Source organism: Parambassis ranga, chromosome 9, assembly GCF_900634625.1.
Source record: "Parambassis ranga chromosome 9, fParRan2.1, whole genome shotgun sequence".
Taxonomy (NCBI): domain Eukaryota; kingdom Metazoa; phylum Chordata; class Actinopteri; family Ambassidae; genus Parambassis; species Parambassis ranga.
In genome coordinates, this window is record NC_041030.1 from 15,164,833 (window position 1) to 15,188,482 (window position 23,650).

Here is a 23,650-nt window from a genome sequence, read left to right on the forward strand (position 1 = left end):
TATAAAGTTTTATTAGTTATATCTTATTGATTTAGGGAAGGGAAAACATATTGTGCATTAAAAATACACCTAAATAGATTCTAAAAATATTTAATAAATACTTCTAAAAAAAGGCAATAAAAAGGGAAATTTTCATTGTTTGTTTCGGACAGAAAAAAATATACGTGTGTTCCAAAATGCTTGATGTTTCTCCTTCACTTAAATTCTTTTGACTGTGTCGTAGCCTGCAGCTTGAGTTTTATGTTGGAAGTTCTGGCCCGGCAGGCTTTCTCTCTGGCTGTCCCCTCTCTGGTCCTCTTTGCGCAGAGTGGATTGTTGGCGGATGAGGGCGTCTCACCGCCAACAACACACACACACACACGCACACACACACACACACACTTTCTCCGTTGCAGCGACATGGTGTGTGTGCACCCCCCACCCCCTTCCAAGTGGTAGGCTGGATGATGAATTGAACGGCAAATAAGACAAAAACAATATCGATGGGAGCGCGCACTCGATCCAATGATCGGGTGATGTGAAGTCTTCGCCGTAGATCTCTCACTGGGGCCGAGCAGGCTGAAGTGAAGCTACACAACTCGTGCCTGTCGGTGTGTGCTTGCGCTGGCCACCAGATGACCAACTTCTGAAAAGTCGACCTGCACTGTCCTAACAGTGTTTTCAGCTCAACTCTTCGCAACAAGTAAGTTCGTTTGGTGTTTTTAACGCGTGTCGTGCGTCGTGTTCATCCTTTTATGTTCGGGTTTTTACGCACAAGTCGAAGCTTTTGCTTTAAAGAGCGGCAGACGACTTGGTTACTCGTGTGGCTCCTCGCTGGAAACTAGTCATAAACATTTACTGGTGCTCAGCCTAAGCCATGGCACTCTGCGCACTTTAAATGAAAGCCTACGTTAGAATCACACAAACTTGAGGCTGTGTTGCATGATCAGGGTGCCAGGCTGGAATGGGATAAAGTGAGGCTTTCTGCAGTTACCTGGTAAGTTACCTTCCACGTTAAATAAAGCTTCGTGTTGCAGCCTGACTGGTGAATCACATCTAAACTGATGTGATAGAAATCATCCTGCTGGAACTATCTTGCTGATTTGACTTTTGCAGATGTATTAGATTGGGAGAGCAGGTTTTCTTTTTAAAGGGGTCATTGTTATCTGTGTCAATGTCAGATCTGTCCTATGTGTAGATGAGACAGTCCTAATCAATATGTGGTTTTGGCTGGATCAATGACAATCAGTTGGTTGTTCCTCCTCTTCACTTAGTGGAAACTTTATTGTATGAGTTTTTCCTGATCATCCTTGTGTTGCATTTCAGTAATTACACAACAATTCTCCTCTGCACCACCTTCCCTCTTTACTTTTCTTATCCACGCTGTTAATTGTCTGACAGTTAAGGCCATTCAGGTTTTGTGTAAATCATTTGTATGCAAATGTTTTTGTCCTGTAAACTTTGACAGCAGTATTTCTTCTCTGTGTTAATCATAGCTGCACAAACTACATATTTATTATATCCCCTGCATGGTTGAGAGGCTGCTTTAAAAAAAACAATCTCACACACACTGTGATATTATGCATGGCACCAAGAGGTCCTCTATAAAATTGCATAAAGTGATGGGGTTTATCGTCGGATTAGCTGTTTCAAGCATTACTCCAGAGAGAAGGCACAATGTACGCAGCAGTTAGTGTATGCCAGGTATGTGAAGAGACAATAGCTCCATCAGTTGTCTTTCTTACTGTCTCTGCATCCCACACACAGCATTAAATACAGCTGTTATGTCGTATATACCCTTTGACAGCTCAGCAGCACTCACACATCCATGTGATTTAAAACCACCTGGTTTTACAAGGTGGCTATCAGGATGTGTTTGTGTGTCTTACATACACATTAAGCAGTGGGTTAAATACAAATTTAAGAGCTACATGTTGCACATCTATGTTTAGTCCAAACTGTTTTTTTAAAATTATTATTAAGGAATGGAACTAAAATTATATTTGGATTACACCTTTAAATTCAGTTTAAAAGTGTTCCAGCCTTCAGAAATGTTACCACTGTCAAGCAGCTGTGAGAGAGTTTCATATTAGAGACAAAGTTATACTTCAGACTGACCAGCCATTGCCTGCCCGTGCATGCATGAGCACAGCTTGGAATTCTTCAAAGCAGACATTTTTCAAGATCAATTTTCAGATCTGTAAAGCTCATATTTTCGTTTCTGTCCGTAATGGTCTCCTGCTTGTTCTCTTTACAGTTTTCATTCTTGCTCTGATACACACACTTGATTTTAAGCATACACGCACACACACGAACACCCACTCTTTCCCTCCCTAGCCTCTCTCTCTCTCTAACACACACACACACACACACACACACACAGACGTAAGCGGGGTTTGCAGATGTGTGACCTGATCTGCTTCCAGCAGAGTCTCTTCTCATGCCAGTGTGCTGACTCTGAGTTTTCCACACACTCTTATGAAATAAGAGTCGCAGACATTAGAGCCATCCAGTAGCTGTATCTGAATGGCTGAGAGCACTTAAAAGAACACGCATGTCCAGCTCGTCCGCACATGCACGGGTCGATAAATGTACATTCAACAGTCCAGGGCCTGTTGGGAGCAGCTGGTTGCTGTAGCTTTCAGGTCTTGACTGTTGTCTGAATGGGGCTCCATCTATGTGGACTATGTACCTCATTGTTGTCCGGTGTAATATGCAGGCTAATGTTGAAGTGGCACATTTGCTAAAAAGGTTGAGACTCAACAGTGGACCTTAGTGCAGATATGTGCTCATTTTAGTACAGTAATTTCTGCCACTATACATGATGTAACCTCACCGTGGTGAGGCGCAGTGATTAAAGATGCTGCAGTGAGCAGAGGGTCGCTGTAAATCTGCACATTGTTGAATGACAAAGTGACATGCAGCTGCAGTTGTTAAATGATGTCTTCAGAAACGTAACATTCTTCCCTCTTTAATTTACCATCATTTTTTCTAGATGATTGTTTTTGTGCTGCTAAGTGTGATCTTTATTAAGCAGCCATTTTGTTTATGAATTAATGGTTTTAGTCTTTAACAAATGCTGGATTAGTCAGCGTCATTACACAACCTGACAACCAAAGCACACGGTTTGGAAATTCCTTGCGCTCTCGTTCATGTGGTAATTATTGCATGATTATTAATGATTGCCTTTGGTCGGATTTTTGTTCTGCTTTTTAAGAGAAATTAGACACTGAATAACTCGGGATTTTGTTTTGGCGAGTTACTCTATGACTTATTCCAAGGTATTAAACAAGGTCAAACTTAATTGCTTTGCATCTTTTATCCTCATTTAACCTGCACACACTCTTGTGACATTTGTGCACTAAGTTTGAGCTTAGAATGTTTATGGTGATACACTAAAGAAAGGAATAAAGGACACAATGAAAGATGAAGAGTGAGAGAGAGAGAGCAGAGCAGCACTTATTGGAGACATTGCTTTCAAAGCTATGTATTCAGAGGTTATGTAAATCTCTAATGTCACAGAACAGCTAATGTAGCATGAATGGTTTTATTCTATATTTCCCTGTAGATATAAAGGCATAGTTTGTTCTGTATTTATTTGTAGTGCTGCTTAACTCCAAAGACCAAAAGTAAAAAGTTTATCTCTGCTATTTGAACTCACCTTGCAGTTTAGTGAGAACTAAGAAATATTTATTTCATCCTTCTCGACACAGTCTCATATTAAAATGTGCAAGTCTGCAGCAAAGTGTATTACCTTCACGTTTAAGGCCAAATTCTTTTCTATTAGTCCATGAACCAATAGGTGAGACCAGGCCTATTGCTCAGGGCGGCTGCTTGTTTAGGCAGCCAGTCTGCATGCAAAATAGGAACAAGATAAATAGTTTAATTTAGAATAGAAAATGAAATGTGCAGGAAAGGTGGAGCATCAGAGCTCAGACCACAGAGAGTTTTCTGTCTCTAAGTAACCTTGCAACATCACTCCATGTGTGTGTGTGCATGCTTTCCTTCTGCAGATATACAAAAGACTAACATAGAGATGATGTGACCTCTCACCCTCTAACCTTTCTTTTTCTTTGGCTTCACCCTTCTACCACCAACTCATCTATTCCTAACTTCCTCCCCCCCTCCCTTGTCAGCTCCTTTGGAACAAACACAGATGATTAATAGAGATTTAAGGAAACATGGGAGAGGCATGGTGCTGGCAGTGGGGTGCCACGATGTGCCTCTGTGTGTGTGTGTGTGTTTGCGGTGTGTGTGCTCATGTTGCATGCACGTGCGTGAATGTGTGTGCGTTTTTAGGGCAGAGGTATTGGGAGGAGGGTTGACCACACAGGCCTTAAATGTTTACCAAGGGACCCCAGGAGGCTTGGTGCTGAGCCTCCCTCTTTTCTGATTGGTTTATAGGCAGCTCTTCCTGTGAGTTTCAGAGCCTGTAATTGGCCAGGAAAGGGAGAGAAATGAGAAGCTAACGTGCATGAGATGGAGAAGAAGCACCAGCTTTACCACAGCTTTCACAGACGCTTTCACATGGGAACATGTGAACATGAGGCCACATGTCAAAGTGAAGGGGGCTCTGTAGGCCTCCTTTACATTAGTTCTTTAGATGAATGAATGCAACACTTTGTCAGAAAAGACAATGTGAGAAAGAAAAAAAAAGAAGTGTAAAGAACTTAAATCCTCCCACAGGATTAGGAAAAAAAAAGATTTTTAAAGCGCTCATCTGATGGTCATTATGTTCCCCATAATAACAGTGCTTTGCCTTAGCTGGAGAAAAAATTGATTTATTCATTGAAGAAAAAAATACAGGGAGAGTATGAGTGGATCTAAAGACCAGGCCAAGATGTCAAATGCAGAAAATGGGTAATACATAATAATAAGTGGAGCGTTTTAGTCAGGCCAGATGAGCCTGCAGCTTGACAGCTCCCTGCCACGAATTCTTCCATTGTATAATGTGACCCGATATGGCCTCTGGACACTTTTTTTTTCATTTGCACACACATATGGCTGAACATTTCTGTTGTTTGTGTTTGCTTTAGATTATTTCTTTATCTGGTATAACTCACAACCAAGAATAAATTGAGGACTGACATTGTTATTGTAAATACTGTATGTGCCAGCCCCTAATCCAAGCGTGTCAGTCTTGAAGCCTGAAGTGACCACATTGTTGCTCTGCAGTTGTCAAACGATGAAATGAAAAATGTACTCCAAATGATGTTGTGAGATCTTTTTCGTTTTTTTTTAGTGTTAAGACTTAAAGACTCCCCTCAAAACTATCAGTAGAGAAAATGCAGTAAGAAACACAACCTTCCACATTTGGGGTTGTTGGCTGCCCAGCAAAGTTGTGGAGACACAGCTGTAAATAGCCAAGGGTGCGGACTGAAAGTTTGGCCTATATTTAGAGGTTGGACTTAACTGGTAGAACTTGTCCGCCAACACCAGCTCATTGACCTGGAAGAGTTTCAGTGTTTGCTCTTCAAAATTTTTTTGGGGGCGGTTTTTGCCTTTGTTGGTAAATGCTATTGTCAAATACTCCACCATTCCAGGTGAAGTACTCGAGTAGATCCATAGGACAGTGACAGTGGTTGAAGCTTGCTCACTGTGTGATGTTCTCCTTTACTTCTTTGAAACTTTATTGTTATAGTTCACTCACAGGTAGCTGTTTTCACCAAAATTGGACAAAGTTAGTGACTAGCTGAAAAAGTACGCTTTTTTGAATGTCCGTATTAAGTTGGTGGAGACCAAACACTGAGCTGAAAGTAAAGGAAACGTAGTCACAGGATAAGAAGAATGAATAGATGCTAATGTTGAGTCACATCTGTTGGACCGTCTGTGTATGCAGACAACTGCTTGTATTACTCACTTTAACGTTATTTTAATATTAGCATGTAGCATAATTAGAGATCCAGCATGGTAGTGACTTCTCCAGTGGTGTATGCTGTCATTGGTTCCTGCTGTTTGATAATGATTTAAATGTTCTTTAAACACATACACACAGAAAACATGCTTCATTCAACGTTCATTGCTGCAGTAGCATGATAATTAATTATGCCCTGTCTCGTGTCAGGTTTCATATACACCAGCTGAAAATAAATGGCAGCCACAATTTGTGCTTGCGGGGCAGAGAGAAAGAAAAAAGAGAAGAAGAGTGGAGAAGGAGGGTGCTTCACATGTGCATGTCATCATGGAGCTCAGCTGATAATTATAATGATGATGTGTCTCTGTCCCTCATTCATTCTCCTCCTCTGTCTCTCTCCAGCATCATGGCCACTTCTTCCTCCTCCTCCTCCTTCTCCTCCTCCTCCTGCAATATCCTGCTCCTTCTCTTTATTTCCTCCCTGGATTGGCTGTCCCCCCCAGGATCTGCATTTCTCATCGACCAGGACCACATGACATCATCAGGTAGGTGTTTTTAGTGCTTTATGTCGAGACAGACTAATGCTGAGACGGATCACTGTCCAGACAGTTTATCAGACTCTCATCAAATATTAACAAATGTGATTCAGGTTTTGCGGCGCAACAGGCTGTTGACACTTGTTATCACGTCTTATGTCAGACATCAGTTGCAGAATGCTCTGTTTGCTCGGAAACATGTGGAAAGGGTTCAGTGTTCAGCAAACGCCGCACTTTCCTGATTTGGCTTGTCAAACAGGTTAGCGATCAATAAAGCCAGGGTAAATATACGGCTGGGGTTTCTCTGTCAAAGTCCAGGGACAGGACAAGGCTGGATGTTCAGCCAGCTAAGCCAGCTGTCACTGAACCATTTGAAATAATTAGGTGAAAGAATGCTGTGGCTGAGAAAAACGGCCAGATTTTTTTGATATAATTCATGCTTTCAAATCCCAAAAGCCAAGAAAGTCATCTAAGTTGAAACTTCTAAAATTAATTATAAACTGCCTGCAAATGATGCTCAAAGCCAGAATCACAAAACCAGCTGAGAAATCCTGATGAAGCGGCCTCTTCCTGTGACGGCTGTGGATTTAGGTGAAAGTATCAAACATGCTGCCTTGACCAAAAAAAGACGTCCCCACAGTAACTTCAGGAAACCTGTACTGTCGCTTGTGACGAGGAGCATGTTGCTCTGTTGCTTGATGTCTGTATTCCTGTGTTGTATTTAATGGTTATTTGTTGTATTTAAAGGTTATTTGAGGAAGAGATAAACTTTGTTTTTTTTTTAAATAACTGTATTCTCCTAGTTTTTAGAGTTGATGTATAACCACACAACCCACTACGGTGTGACTCAGCTCACAGACCTACTATGAACTTTGTCCCTGAGCTGCATCTCTGTGAAAACAAAGACTCAGCAAAGTCTGAACTTCCATCATAAAGTTCATTTTTTTGTCATATGGCAGGAACAACTCCTTAAAGCTTTCACAAAATTAACTCTTGCTCCTTAAAACGCCATAAAAGTCAGTTTCAATTTTGTCAAGTCACTCTCCTGTGAGTGTATATTCTTGGGTACATCTGCTCACTGCCAGGCAGCATTAAACCTGAGAAATCTCCAGACCATCTCTGGGCAGCCTGGAGGAACACCAGGTGTGTGTGTTTGTGTGTGTGTGTGTGGGCTAGGGGTGGGGGATTTTGGCTCTGTCATAAGTACACATGCAGTCATCACATTCACATTATTACCTTCTATTTGCATCAGTTCCCTTTAACTTCTGTGACCCAGATAACAAATTAATAATAACCCATAGACTGTGTGTATAAAGAGTGTTCATGTCGAATCCTTTACTGACCAGTCGGTGGAGTCGTGGTGATTATCTGCCATATTTTCATGGCAAACATTTGAACAGGAAAATAGTTTGGCACCTGTTTTTTTTCTCCCTCATGCGGGTTTACTAAAAAACAGCTGGAAACCACAGCAGAATGCCAACTCATCTTTTCTTCTTCTGCCAAGTTAAGATCAAGTCCACACTATGATTCTTCTCTGTTTTGTTGGTGCTTTTTCTGCAGGAAAACTAATACTGTGTGTTGACCATAAATTTAAAGACTTTTTTTTTCTCCATAAGGTAATGATCAGGGAATAATAAAACCAAAGCTTCACTGGCTATTATTGAGTTACATAAACTCAGTAGACGTAAAAACAGTGGTTCAATTATCATGTGCTATGACCACATTGTTCTCAGTGTAGAATTCCATTATGTACCCCCCCCCCAAAAAAAAGTGTGGGTATCAAAGCAGCCAGAATGTGTTTGTATCCTTTTCTATTGGTCAACCTGTTAAACGGTGGCCTGAAGCTGATCTTTAGTCTGAGCATTCTATAAACATTTGGATTAGATGATCATGGTTGAGGATTGAGTGTGGAATTCTAATGAGAAATGACTGTAATTACTCTAATTTGCTTTTGGAAACATGTCAGAATTTTTTGGTTGTTCTGATTGCTTCCAGTCATGGTTGTCAAAATAGCCTTGAGAGGAAAGGAAGCAATGCAAGATGAGTGGTTTTGACTCTCAGGAGTGTCTTCACAGGAAACTTTCACAGTGTCGCAAATATTTTTACATCTTAAGAAACAATTGGTGCCAAACACTTATGTTAATTTGTACAACCACACAGGCTTTTGTGCCCTCTGCTCTTTTGATTCCATATTTGTTAACAAACTGCAGCAAATGTCTTTATCTCTGTGGATTCACATTACCTCTCTGATAAGCTGCTGATAACCCGTGAGACCAAGCCGTCAAACACTCAGACAGCTCCTTTAAATGTTTTAACCGTCTCCAGCTAGCACCGCGGTAACGTCACCCTGTCCTCCTTCAACAACAGCCGCTTAAACATCTGTGAACAACAGCCAGCGATAGCATAAGCAAACATGCACAGCTTGTGCCTTTCTCAAAGCTTCCAACTTTACAGCCCACCTCAGCTTCAGAATGATGACGATTTACATATGGATGCTGATGAAGTTATGCAACTTGTTCTGTTTTTCAGTCGCATTTTGTTGTTCTAAAAGAGCCTTCCTTCCTGGAACTCTGTTCCTGCAGTATTTTTATATCTGTTGTCAAACCAGCCACAGAACAAGCCAAGAGTAGACGTTTGGAGACGCTCCTATATAGTTAAAGGCTTACCAGAGTGATTATAGGCAGTGGTAGTCATTTGCCTTTATCCTGTGTGTCCTCACACACACACACACACACACACTTTCTTTTTTTCCCTCACCCTTCCCTGAGTGTCTGTCTCAGGAGGACTGGCTCCTAAAGCATATAGATTGATCCTGTTGAGCGAGGCTGTGTTCTTGGCCACAGAGGTGGTAACCAGTGGTAACAGTGCAGAGGTTTGGTCCGCCTGACTTGTACACACAATCTACGGTTACATCTGTTTGAGCAGCGGGTGTGAGTGGGGAAGTTGGATCCTTGTGTGGCCTTTTTGGAAACTACAGTGGATAGTAGTAGGAGCTGTAAGGGTGTGAAACGCACACATCAGTAGCAACCTTGTAACGTGCGATATAAGCTCAGGATTCTAGTGCTCCACAAGAACTCAATGCAGGCTGACAAAAGAGGGTTGTTTTGATGGCTGGAGTGTTAATTATAGCAAACAACGACAAAGTCATTTCTGAAGCTGGGATCTCGCACCTTTATGTAAGGTCACCTAGTCCAGCGCTAAATTTAACATAATGCTTTTTGTCTGACACTCTACACTGAAGTGTGGAGGGCTGCTTAATAAAAACACAAAAGAAAAGCGAGGAGACAAAAAGGGCACATACAGTATGTAGGTGTTTTCCAGGCGTCCATGCTGAAAGCCTTGTTCCATTAAATTTAGACGTAATATGACATAACTAAGCCAATTCTGTGGGCTGTAATGGCATTAGAGGAGATTAACATCATTAGTTCAAGCTAGTAAATCTCTGGGACCACAGTGAGGCACTGGGTCACTGCATAGTTACACACTCCAGACTATCTGATAATCTTCAAAGCTGTAAACATTGTTAGGAATCATAAGGATCAGATGAAGTGTCATGCAGTGGTCCCAAACTATAAAAGAGTACAACAACACAAAAAAATAGACATGTGTCCCTGGCCCTGTGTCACTGGGAGCAAAGGCAGGATGCATTCAAGGAATTGAACAATGGCACTTTGATATCCTTTTGTCTGTTTTTGTTTTGAAGGTGTAAGTTTAGTGCATATGCATTTGTGTGTACTTCCGTGTGAAACTGCGTGTGCACGGCGGCAGTTATTTATATCACCTGTTTACATTCCCTTGTTTGTATCTTGTTGCAGTCTCTCACCTTTCTCCCCCTCTCTTCTGGCCCACTTCTTGCATGTTCTAACTCAGTCAAATACCACATGGTGTCTTAACTCTTCTATTAAACCATGGGAGGATTTAATCTCCTTTTCCTCTTTATGTTTAAAAAAATAAGGAGGATGTATGAGCCCATTTTGAATGTGAAATAAATTCAATTCTTTTTCAGATTTTTCCAGATTTTGTCCCTGATATATTTCCAGGTCTACTCATTCTTTCTGATCCTCATCATCATCCAAGATTTGTTCCCTGTGGAAGACAAATGATGCTGTCTGTCTACACACAAATCAACACTTCGTCTAGTGTGTGTTTCAGAAAAGGGCATGTGTCGGTGTGTGTGTGTGTGTGTGTGTATGGGCTGTGGTGCAGGGATATAATGTAGGACTTGGCATGTGCAGACTGACAGGCACTTCTACCCTTAGCACTGCGCCAATTTCTCCATCTGGTTAAAACACACACACAGAGAGATAGTGTTGCAGGAAGCATTATTCATTTATTGGTGTTACAGTGGTGGTCAGAAGTTGGTGCTGAACAGCAGTACCAAAATCAAGTTTATGTGTTTTGGAAGTCTAGACACATTGCATGCATCACAGCTATACTGAAGTAATAAATAAATAGCATAATAACTTTATTTCTTTAGTCCATTTCACGTATCTTGCCTGAGTTAAATTGAGACTTGCAGCTACAGTTTCACATTGAGTGTCAAACTGTTTAAGTTCTAATATCACCGTAAAAAGACACATTTAGAATTCTGTGTGTCTAAAGGCGTTGTTACACTTGTCCTGCCATGCAGGCTATTTGGACTGCTGTGACTTCATCTGCTGCAGACCCAAAGGTACAACAACCATTCCGTCTCTACACCATTCTGCCCGACATGGCACAATAAAGCTGCTGAAACAGCTTCTAGTAAAGGCATCTATGTATATTGCGAGTCCAGCAAAGGATCGAAAATCGAACCATGAGGTGCACCACTCTGAATGATAGTTCTATCTGAGCTATAACTATAAAACTCCTGCAGCAGAACCAGTTTTGGGTGAACCTCGGCATAACTGCACTACACTACCATGACGACCTACATTTGTATGTGAAAGCTGTTAAAAGGAATGTCGTGCTGTGATTTTTATTTTCAAAACATATTGTCCTCATCAAGAGGGGTTTGAAGTATCCAATAACCCATAGATCCAATATTGCAATCCAATATTGGATTGTTATATAATGACATAAATTTGTTTTGCAGCCTCATGCTGTCTTTCTCTTGGCTCCATCATTCTCTGGACATTGACTCATTCTGTCTCTCTCCGTCCTCATCTGTTTTCCCTCACATCTCCTCTCTCCTTTTAGCAACCTTTTGAAGCGTGACTAACCTCAGCTTTAACTTAAATCGGCAAATGAGCCGGAAAAGGTGGTAATTCATAACGTCATGGCCTCATTTTGCTCCTCATTACAGTCAAGCGTTTCACAATACGGTGATTGATAAATCCCAGTCACACCTTTCTCTCCACCTTTTTAGTGCTGTTTACCAGCTGGTGCAAGGGCCAGGGGGCTTTATTTAGGCTTCTTAGTGGATTTTAAACCCTAATGGCTAAAAGCTGACATCAAGGTAGATAAATGCTCTCCTAGCACTCCTCTATATGGACTGATGAAGACAGGACGTGAAGCTAAGAGCTGTTCATCTGTCTTAGCTGTGCACATAGGAACAGCAAGTAGTTGTACAGTACGTACATATAGCCACACACACTCTCTACTACACACACATACAAAATTAGTTTCTTTCTTCCAGCTGAAAGGCTTTTAACTACTGATCATTTAATAGCAGCTGGCAGGTACAGGCAGGATCTTACTTCCCATGGATGATACACTGATGGTTATATATTACTACATGTAAAAAAAACAAAACAAAACAAAACAAAAAAAATAAAAACAGTACAATCCTGCATAAACGTACCATCCCGTGCATGGCAGGTAATCAACATCTGTCTGTCAGAACTTTGCCCCTTGGCTTGTAGGCTAGTTGCAACTTGAACGAACTGTTTTGCTGTTAACTGTCTGAAAAAGATCATTTTTTGAGAAAGATGTGCAATAAAGCCCTAGGATACAGGAGTTAGAGAGTAAATGTAAAAGACAACAAAAAGAAGTGAGAAGGAATGTGAGTCTCTGACTGCGCTGCCTTCAACCTTTCACCTCTGACACACTTCAGGTTCGACTACCATCCAGTGCAGCTCCAGTGTTTATTTAAAAAATAAATGGATGTGCGTTTTGACCTTACCAGTAGAACTCTGTGCTTTTGGAGAAGTCACTGTCTGTGTGCTTTTGAGTCTTTTCCACCCAGACTACAACAACCACTGTGGCATAAAATGCATGCAAATACTTAGTGAACGATGCGTATGTGCATGCATGACCTTAACAATGTCCCAACATTAGAGCAAAAAAAACTTTAAACACACAAACCACTTTCATTCTGCAAGTTCAGGTGTTTTTTTTGTTCCTTTTTTATTCCATGTAACCTGTCCTGTTGTAGTTGTAAGCCCTCCTTTGCACTCAGTGTCTGCAGAAATCTCTTTGATGATGGCAGCTGGAATTTGTTGGATGGGGGGAGGGAGGCAGAGTTGAAATAGCAAACCACTGGGAACCACAACAGCCTGCAGAGGATGAAGGGAGGGAAGGTGGGAAAGGTACAACTCTGTAGGAATTTACTGAGATCACACTGGTATAAAAGAGAAAGGGAGCAAAGTATTCAAAGTAACGCTGTGTATTCTGTGTGACTAAATGATGAGTTTGTGTGTTTTGTTGTGGTAGGACAGATGTGTGCATTAACTTTAAGGAATTTTGCAGTGTCGAGCTTTATGGAGATATTTGTTGTTTTTGAAGACTGTTCTGCTGCAAGCCTGTCTTTAATTTCTTGTCTTGTGTTCTGGAGAATGATTATGTTCTGAGTCCTTGTGATTTACAATGTGGCCAGTGAGAAGAGAGAGAGAGAAGGCGGGGGGAGAGCACAGAAATCAATGAAACCCTCAGCTGCTAATTTATGGTTGCACCAAACTCTGGGACTCTATGCTGGATGAGAAACTGGAGTGGGTGGTGAAGGTGGGGGGAGTTGTTGATTAGGAGCGAGTGACTGGGTGCCAAGGGAGAGGTGGAAAGGGCTGAGTCAGGATGTCAAGGCGGGGCATAGGAGAGATGGACACCCTGATCATGATGAAGTCTATCACTGACTCTATGATATGATGTGCAAGAGAGGACGAAGTAACATGTACATTCTGACACATCTGCCAGCTTTTATCAAAACATTATGTTCTACAGATGGATTCTTTGTGTATAAATAAGCCTCCCTAAAGTAGACTTGAAGGATTTTCTCCAATCACAGCGTCCAGTGCAACATTCTCACTCTTGACACAGATATATATATGTTTGAAGTCACTCTGAGCCTCCTGTATCTCCTTCCACATTTGCATGGTCTGTTTCTGCTTCTCATACTGCCTTTCCTCTCTGTCCTCATATTCCCTGTGGTCCTCTTTTTAATTAAAAGTCCCTGTCCATGTCGGCCAAAAGTCGCACAGGTTCACAGAAGTCGGCAAACGCTTGGGCTCCTTCTTGTGCGTGTTGTTCTGTTAATGTTGGTTATGTAAGAGCGCTCCTTTAAAAAATGTAGCCAACAGTTCAGATTCCACATTAATGGAAAACATTGTACTTTTAATAACATAATGGAACAAACTTCAGCAAAACAGCTTCTGCACATTGTGTTTTTTTCCTACTCACACACGTGTTTACAGGTTTTCTGTGTAAATGAGAAGTTCAGTATAATGGTCTGATATATGATCTTCACTGCAGCTAGCTGAACCAAGTTAATTTACAAAGGTCAAGGTTTGAGGAGGACATAGGACATAAATCTGATTGATGTCAATAAAGGTGATTGATCAGTCTCTGTTTGGCTGTTTGTTCTGTCTCTAATCTGTACCTTTCTCTCGTTGTCTTCCAGCTCCCCTTGAGCCTCATTTTACAGAGTGCATATCAAGGGACCAGGAGACATTCCGCTGTTGGTGGAGTCCAGGCACCTTCCAAAACCTGTCCTCCCCTGGAGCACTCCGAGTCTTCTACCTTAGGAAAGAGTGAGTGAAATCTCCACGTTTACTCTGCAAAGTCCAAGTAACTGCTTTGTACTGTTAAGTGATCGTGTGTGTGCATATATGGAAAGTCTGACTTAAAAAATGATGAGATTTTCTTGTTTCCTTCATTCAGCTCCCCCACCAGTGAATGGAAGGAATGTCCCGAGTATGTCCATTCAACTAGGGAGTGCTTCTTTGACATAAACCACACATCCATTTGGATCCCCTATTGCATGCAGCTTCGCAGCCAAAACATCACCTATTTTAACGAAGAGGACTGTTTCACTGTGGAGAATATCGGTCAGTGACCACGATATGCGCACATATTCTGATATTTATGTTGTTCTCTTTACAGGCCGCTTAGTCAATTAATTCAGACATAATTCCGAGAATCGACGGCTTGCTTTTTGCATATCAGCTAAACCAGCAAATGTCACATGCTTGTCAATATTGCAGCAGGTGTCAGATACACGGTGTTTACATAGTAAATGTTTTGATGTCTGACGGTTTTTTATCTAAACTGTGGCTGATAAATACGTTTGGTCGCATTGCTGTGTTGTTGGCTGACATCTTTTCCATGAAATTTAAATGTTTATCTTCTTCTTTTCATGTGTGCAAATTGATTGTCAGCACGTTTTCAGAGATAACATTTGTTTTTTTTTTTATATATATATTATTATTAATTAATCTACTGGTGCAGGTCTTTGCTGTCCGTTGTTTGTCTAGCTTCTTATCTGTACTGTTTGCATCTTCACAAAGTTTGCTATGAATACTGATAATTGCAGGATGATTGATCCCAATGTTTTGATAGACTTCCTTGGTATCTGTATCTCTAGTGCCACCGTCAGGGCAAAGTTTCCACTTTTACCCAGCATGTAATAAATAACTTTCCACACAGACCACAGAACCAATAACAGCCCAAAGGAAAGTTCTAAGACTAGCCTAGCAGTAAACATGTTCGTCATCATTTCATTTATTATCTGTTGTAAACCAGTGGGTGCCATGACATAATTCACTAAGTTGATATCTATATATATAGTTCTGTCTATTTAAATCTAACCTTTTCTTTTCTGGTAGTACGTCCTGACCCGCCAGTGTCTCTAAACTGGACCTTGCTGAATATCAGTCCCTCTGGGGTCAGCTACGATGTCATGGTCAGCTGGGAGCCCCCTCCCTCTGCAGACGTTGAGGCGGGCTGGATGCGTATTGAGTATGAGATCCAATACAGAGAGAGAAATACCACAAACTGGGAAGCAGTGAGTCATGTCTTTAATCCTTCGTCATTCACTTTTGATTGTAGGTCTCACAGTCGTAAAAAGCCACTTTTAAAACTTTACAAAACTGCTTTTTTCACAAGCACATGCACCTTAAAACCGTAGGTAGGTCATGGAGGCAGAGCGTCGTGTTTCCCTTCCCCTCCCCCTTTAACTCTTGTGGCTTAAAATGCAGTGCAGCTTTGTTGGCAAGCCAGAGCATGGCCCGCTGAGAAAACACAACCTCTCTGAAGGAAGTGAAGGGAGGGATGTGTAGGTCAGAGGCCATGGGACCTTGTACAGGCTCATATTCATTACTGCCTGCCCAGCCAGACTGACAAATTCAGCCTTGGAAACCGTTTTAGATCCCTCTATTATAGAAGCATGTCCTCTATCCAGTGTATCTGAAATGCCTCAACAATTGTACCTTTGGAAAGGTCATAGTCGCAGGAACCAAAAATAAACATGGACCTCTTGAGACCTAGTTTAGCTTCAGTCTGCTTCAGTGTTAGCCTCACACATATCAGTTAAAACACAGCTATAGTGCATCTCCTGTTTTAAAAGACTAACTTTCTCTAATGTGCCCATTTTCAGTTGGAGATACAGCCGCATACTCAGCAGACAATTTATGGTCTGCACATAGGAAGAGAATACGAAGTGCACATCCGCTGCAGGATGCAGGCCTTCACAAAGTTTGGCGAGTTTAGTGAGTCCATCTTCATTCAAGGGACTGAGATTCCTATCAAAGGTAAGGCAGCTGCATGGTGGAGCAGCGTAAGGCACTGAAGAAATACTTAAGATAACACTTTTTTTGTTTTTTTTAGAGTCTACAGTCCCACTCACAGTGGTTCTTATTTTTGGAATTGTGGGAATCCTCATACTCATCATGCTTATAGTCATCTCTCAGCAGCACAGGTAGGTGCAGTCATACTCTCATAAAGTTTGTGACCCCTTTTATAAACACTAGTATATTTATTTTTTGACATAGTCCATCTTGGACCTGCAAAAAAAGTGGTCCATAGCTGCATTGACGTCATCATCACTTTAAAAAAAAAAATTGAAACCACTGAACGCTTTTTTAAATTAAAAGTGCCAAATCTGGTGAATCACTGGGGCGTTCAGTTCATATCCACATTGCTGAGCTCTCGGACAGCGCTGACTCGCCGCTTAGCCACCATAGGTCGCAAACTTATCAATCACCACTTTGATGTCCAAAACATTCATTGCAGCAGCAAGAGGTTTTCTCCATTAGCAGCTAATTGTGCAACTCGTTTACCTTGCCTGTCCCCTTCACACATGTAATGACATCTCTGACAAATTATCTGCAACATGTTCTCCTGCCATTGCAGACTGATGATGGTTCTCCTGCCACCTGTTCCTGTACCCAAAATCAAAGGCATAGACTCAGAGCTGTTGAAGGTACATATACACATTCAGTGTGCTGTTATTCTGTGATGTTTTTTTTCCACTTAAAAAAGCCACATATTAATTTCTATTCATTAGAATACTAACATAAACCATTGAATTATATATAAGTAAGAGTGAATAGTTCACAGCAGATGACACATTTATTGTGCATCATATTCAAGGTGGTTATATAAAACATTACATAGCCACTGTTTTTTTTAAAACATATCCATTTTACATTTGATCAAAAACACATATCTGTGTGGCTGAGGCCATGTCAGGCTACATAATCATCACACCACCCACTAAACCGCATTCAGTCACTGTCTGTTTATCATCTGTGTCAATTATCAAACAAATGGAAAACAAAAATATCTGTAAATAACTAGGAGATAAGGACGGGGGACAACACAGGGGTTCAGCACTGTGTTGTGGATGTGATTGTTTTTATACCTAAAATAGGTCAATGTTTCGTTTTATTATCATAATACAAACACAAAGCATGTTGGATTTATTCATGCAGAAGGGGAAGCTGGACGATTTGAATTTCATCCTGAGCGGTGGAGGTATGGGTGGCCTGCCCACTTACTTGCCAGATTTTTATCAAGACGAGCCATGGGTGGAGTTCATCGAGGTAGATGCAGAGGACACAGATGGTGAAGTGAAGGAGGATAATCGGGACTCGGACACCCAGAGGCTCCTGGGTCTGCCAGAACTTGTCAGCCACCACATGAACATAGGGTGCTCAAACTCCATCAGGTACGGCAAAGATCTTCCTATAAAGACTTGTTGATGTTGAAATGTGATTTTTTTTTTAAAAACTTTCCTTTCGTGTTTTTACAGCTTTCCTGATGGTGACTCGGGCCGGGCCAGCTGTTATGACCCAGATATGCCCGAACAGGACACCCTGATGCTGATGGCCACCCTTCTGCCAGGCCAGCCAGATAATGATGAAGCCTCCCTTGAAGTTTTAGCCACAGAGAGAAATGAAAGGCCCCTCATCCAAACCCAAAATGAAGGGCCCCAGACTTGGGTCAACACAGACTTTTATGCTCAGGTCAGTAATGTTATGCCCTCTGGAGGCGTGGTGCTGTCTCCTGGACAGCAGCTCAGAATCCAGGAAAGCATCTCAGCCACAGAAGAGGAAAAGAAGGGGAAAGAGAGTGAAGACTGCAAGGAGGCCGAGGAACAGAAGCAGAAAGATCTGCAGTTCCATCTGCTTGTAGTAGATCCAGAGGGAAAAGGCTACACCACAGAAAGCAACGTCCGGCAGATCAGCACTCCCCCCAGCTACCAAACTATACACCCTCAGCCAGAGGAGACCAAACCTGCAGCCACAACAGAGGATAATCCATCACCTTACATACTTCCTGAGTCTCCCCATTCCCCGTTCTTTGCTCCTGTTGCAGACTACACAGTGGTACAGGAGCTGGACAGTCATCATAGTCTGCTCCTTAACCCACCTCCCCGCCAGTCTCCACCTCCCTGCCTTCCACAGCACCCCCTTAAGACCCCTATGCCTGTAGGGTACATCACCCCAGACCTGCTAGGGAACATCTCTCAATGAAATGACAATGCCACGTGACCTTTATGCACAAGGCTGATTGACCATAGGTAGACACCTGCAGCGAGTCCTGCTGGAAACCAAATGCATGCGGGCTGGTGGAGCATGTACAGTGAAGGTGTTTGCATTCAGAGGGTGCTTGAAAGGGAGAAAAAGCTACATGCTATACCCTGAACGCTTTTGCTACATCGCCACATTAATGCGACTCAGAAGCTGCCGAGAGCAGACGCCACAAACAAAATGCACAGTTTGCTCTTTTTGTCTAAATCCACGCATACATGTGTGATTAATATGAGTCAAGAAAGCAACTAAGCAGTGCCAAACTGCCTTAGATTACACTACATCTCTGGCTAATCACGTTTTGAGCCATGACTATTGTTAGAGTCTTAATTTTGCAGAGCCGTGTCAGCGCATGATCGATGAGGAGAATACAAGCACATTCTATTCACACAGAGAAATCATTGCTGATGTTCAAACCATATACCATGCAGAGGTGTTTTGCCACTTATTTTTGTAATTTCAAATCTCATTGTGTCATATTATTAGTACTTTGTTAGAGATTATATTTTTATACAAGAAAAAAACCCTAGAAATCGAATACAGTATTACACACAGCTATGCAGATTTGCCTCTCATTCCTGGCTTCATTTTTTCTCTAAGCATATTTTGATGAAATAAGCGGCCAAAGTTACATTATACAACCTAATAAGATTAGTATAAGGACTTAGTATTAAGGGTTCAGGTCACAGAATCCTCATATATACTGTATATTCAGCAGTATATTATTACTCGTAGCTCTTTTTTTTGTCCTGGGAAATATTTAAAGGTAGAAATGAAGGAAATCACTATCTGAAGTTGAAGAGATGAGATAAAAGGGAAATTAAAAACAACTTTTTTGACTCATTTAGATGTTATGCTTTTTAATTTTTACAGCATTTTGTAATTCACTAAAAGGATTCATTCAGATTCTGGGAGCCACTCATGCTGCATAGCATGTAGCACCACATTGCTCATGGGCACATCAATGTAGTTTGGAAAGGGACTTGGACAGCAGACACAGAACAGCTTCTCAAGTAGCTGTAACTCATAAAACAAAATACTCTTAACCTCAATGATCACGCCCTCTGTGTGGGAGCTGTGTACGTCTCATGTTGTATTCTTACTACAGGGACAGCAACTGGAATAAGTTGAAAGACTGTGAAAGTATGTAATAGATGTAATTAACACCTTATTATCTGCCGAGTATGCCGTGATAACATCCTGTGCCTATGACAGTGTTATCGGTTTGCCTTTTCTCTGCTGTGGTACTCTGCTTTACTAGTATTTGTGCATTTATGCATTTGTGCAGATGAAGTTATGTAAATCTGTGTGTGCAGAGCTGTCGCCTTAATCATGTATTTATAGTAATTTTGCATTTTCCGTGTCGGTCATAATGAGCTAAAAAGTGTTTGGCACTAAAATACATTTATCGTGTTCATACAGCTGACCATCGTTTTCAAACCAAAAAAAAAAAACACACAAAAGTCTGTGTGGATTTGACCTCTGACCCCACCCTCTTTTAAAAACTATGCATAATTAAGCATGAATACTGTGTCCCTGTACCTTTTTTTGAGTGATCAAATTTACGGCATTATCTAGCTAGTTGCTTAATCAATTATTTAGCCAACAATAGCTTATAGAGTAAGCTTGTCGTCGGTTCACTGCACAGTGTATGCCTTACATAATGGAGAGGCTAGCAGAGGAAGCCTTTTGTAAAGGTTTTAGGCTCATGTTTTGACAATATGTCTGTCACAAACATGACAGCATAGCATACTGTGTAGAATAAATCATTGGGTTCTCTTATATGCATGGTTTTGTGATACAACACAATGAAGTCCGTGAATGAATCTGAGGCATTGTATAGCATCGAGGCAGCCTCCCAAATGAGCACGGCTCTCCATAAACAAAACATACTTGTTACAGTGCAAAGGAAATCAGAAGCATGTTGTTCTGGACTCATCAATGAGATAAGGACTCGGAAAGAATAGCTCCTTTGTATGAGACAATCCCAGAGATAAAGCAAGAGCCACGAGTGATGGGTTTATTTTTTTTAATGTGAATCAGATAAATATGTGCCATGTCTATCTTTCTATCACTGTTTTTTCTCTGAAAAGAACTTGTTGTTGTTGTTGTTGCTGCCAAGTGTGAAAGATACCAGCAAGATACCAGCAAGTCAGTGTTGTTTGCAGAAATGTCTTAATATATTTACTAGTGCTGTAAAAAAAAATTACAAGTATATATTTTATCATTAATGTTACTACTCATATTGCTGCTCGGTACTTGTATTTTTCCTACATTCAGCCTTACTGTGATGGGAAAAGGTTCAGATGAGAGTGCAACAATCACTGTATCGGATGGCCTGAGTGATATAGGAAGGCATGATGTGGCTTAGTCATGGGTTCAGTCATCAGTAGTATGACAATAGAACTGTTACCCCAAAGTATTTCACAGCGTTCACAGACATCCAAAGAAGCAGAGTCTGAATTATATCAGTCAATTGATAGCGCATTATCCAGTGTTCCTTCATGTACTACTCTAAACCAACTTTCTAGCAATGTCCCTCGATATTTCAGCTGTTTGATTTCACAAAATCATATCAAGTTTGTCACATTTAGCGAGGTATTTTATCATCATAGCCCCTAAAAGTCGGCTGAAATCAGACGTCACTTGGGCTCCACCCGGCAGACTCTCTGTGTTTATGAAGGAGAAAAGCACTGTGTTTCAGTTGTGCCATAGTGATTGTGAATGTGAGCTAACTGGAATATGCAATGCAAATTATAATGCTGATGAAAAGTAAAAAAAAAAAAGAGTTGGTGACAGTGAGATAAATAAATAAATAGGGAGGTGCTTTGTTTCTTCAAGCTAACTGTACAGAAGTTTACTTTTTTGTTTTGTTTTTTTTTGGACAGTTCACATGGAGTTCATTCATAATGTAGTGTTAAAGTGTTATTTCAAGCTTATAAATGTTACAGACACTTTAGAGGAAGCACTTTGTACACATAAAGTATATATATGTATATATATATATATATCCGATGTTTTAAAAAAAATAGTATTCAGATTTTGTATCTTGGACTAAAATCAAGTGTGTGTGAGTTACTTGTTACTATAGAACAGCATCATGCTTTCTAGTCAGCACAATAATCAGACAGCGAGGGTCCCTCAGTATCAATAAGCTTTGGTTTTGTTCCACAGAGTTTATGTTTATAGAACGTAGTTTACACTAACAGATTGCTATAGAACGATGTACTGTAATGGAGTATTTAATATTATGCTTTAAGATGGATAGATAAAGCAGATAGAAGTCATTGTGAGTGAGATAGTTATACTGTAACTCTACTCTGTTTCTCTCACTGTGTGATTTCATTATTGAAAAGTGCTTTTTGATAGCGGTAAAGTTGTATAATGATGTTTCTTGGCCTCCAGCCAGTTGGTTTTTGCATCACTTACAGGGTGGCTTTTGTCGCTCTGTTAAATCTGGAAGTAATCTTTCTGGAATTTGTACTGGCTGTTACTCTTTATCAAGCAAAGAGCAGCCAGCCACATATTTTTTTCAGCAAAATGGTTTAATTCTGGACTTGAGTGCAGCAGCACACAGCCTGGCATTCAGTGGCTCTACTCTGGATTTCTGTCCATTTATATGCTCACCTTATCTAACAGACGATGTGTCCGCCACCGTCTTTGGAGCCATTGTCCATATTTTCCTCACACAGCCATGAACTGTGCTGATCATTGATGAATTGATATTGTTCTCTTACCAATTGAGCCTTTTCTGGTGTTGTTTGTGTGATCAATAAGCTCTCGACAAGTTAATAAATATACACCATCTTGTGCATAACTTTGGTCGTATGTTGTCTCCATTTTTGCATCTGCAAGTTGAACCTATTAGCTATCGGCTAATCTGATTTTACTGTTGGAAATACTAAAGTAAACGAAACAAATTAGATTTCACTCAGTTGCTGAGAACATGCTCCTGATTACAGCAGTGTTTTGTCATGGATGCTGTTCTCCAACAGATTTAAAGTACAGGAGCAGGTTTTCTGCGCTGCCATCAGGTCAATGCTGAAAAGCATTTTAATGAAGAAAAAGTAGAGCTGGAGTGAGAGGGTAAAAATAGGAATGATGTGTATATGCGATGGCTGGAGGGAGGAGAATATGTGCTTGTTTGTGAGAAACACAGAGGAACTTTGTGTGAAAGGGTTCACCAGAGTGTGATTCTCTCCGCTGGGTTGAGTGAAGAGAAAACGGCTGCAGCAGCAACGTGTGTCGAGGGGAAAGCATATCGGACAATTAAGACAGAGGCTGTGTACTGCACTGCTCTGTGTGGGGCTGATTGAATCAGAGAGACAGCCACTCACAGCTCTTTGTCTCAGGACATTGCAGGTAATTACCCATAAGTCACCGTTCCCCTGTATTGGATCTTCAGCCCAATTACACCCACACAAGCAGCCTCATTTATTACCTCCGGATGCTCGTTGACCTTTTCAGACACAGTCCAACTGGCAATTCAGCTATATATTTCTGAGAAGGTGTCGCACTTGGAGGCTTAAAGACAGTTTCACTATACATTGAAAATCTTTGGGATGCGTTTATGGAGAAATGAAATGCCATTGTAAATAAACAGACAAACAATGAAGGCTGTTTTCTACGACTGAAATGATCTATTATTAAATATCGAAGAAACACAGTGGATAGAAGATTTTCCTTGTTTTGTGTTTCACTTAACTTTCTTCTGAACTACTAATACAAATATTTCAAGCTTGCAGGGGATATGTGATGTATGCTTTGCTTATGTGCATGCAAAATCAGTCCGTCAGTCACAAGAAAATAGTAAACTATAGCTATGTATGTGCATGTTAGAAATGCCAGAGTAATTCGGCAGAATAATAAGGTTATTTAGCACCAACTATTTCAAATGAAAAGGCACTCTGTTTGGAGCTCATTTGGGTGGAGCTGTCAACAAATGTGGTCAGGCTATGAGGTCAGAGAGGAGGACAAGCTCTATCAGTTCAGATGTGGAGTGAAGCTTGGTATGTTGTATAGATCTCTATCACCATCTGCTGGCAGGTAGAGGGAGA

General features: G+C 41.0%; 1 protein-coding gene across 1 annotated transcript; it reads left to right on the forward strand.

The window, feature by feature from the left end:
• Positions 1 to 370: 370 nt before the first annotated feature.
• On the forward strand, positions 371 to 22,410 carry ghra (growth hormone receptor a). Its single transcript, XM_028413695.1, has 10 exons — positions 371 to 682; positions 6,236 to 6,378; positions 14,183 to 14,312; positions 14,443 to 14,609; positions 15,387 to 15,565; positions 16,157 to 16,310; positions 16,387 to 16,477; positions 16,912 to 16,981; positions 17,493 to 17,728; positions 17,813 to 22,410. Exons 2-10 carry the CDS (start codon positions 6,240 to 6,242, stop codon positions 18,534 to 18,536), a joined length of 1,890 nt encoding a protein of 629 aa, XP_028269496.1. The 5' UTR covers positions 371 to 682; positions 6,236 to 6,239; the 3' UTR covers positions 18,537 to 22,410.
• Positions 22,411 to 23,650: the final 1,240 nt, after the last annotated feature.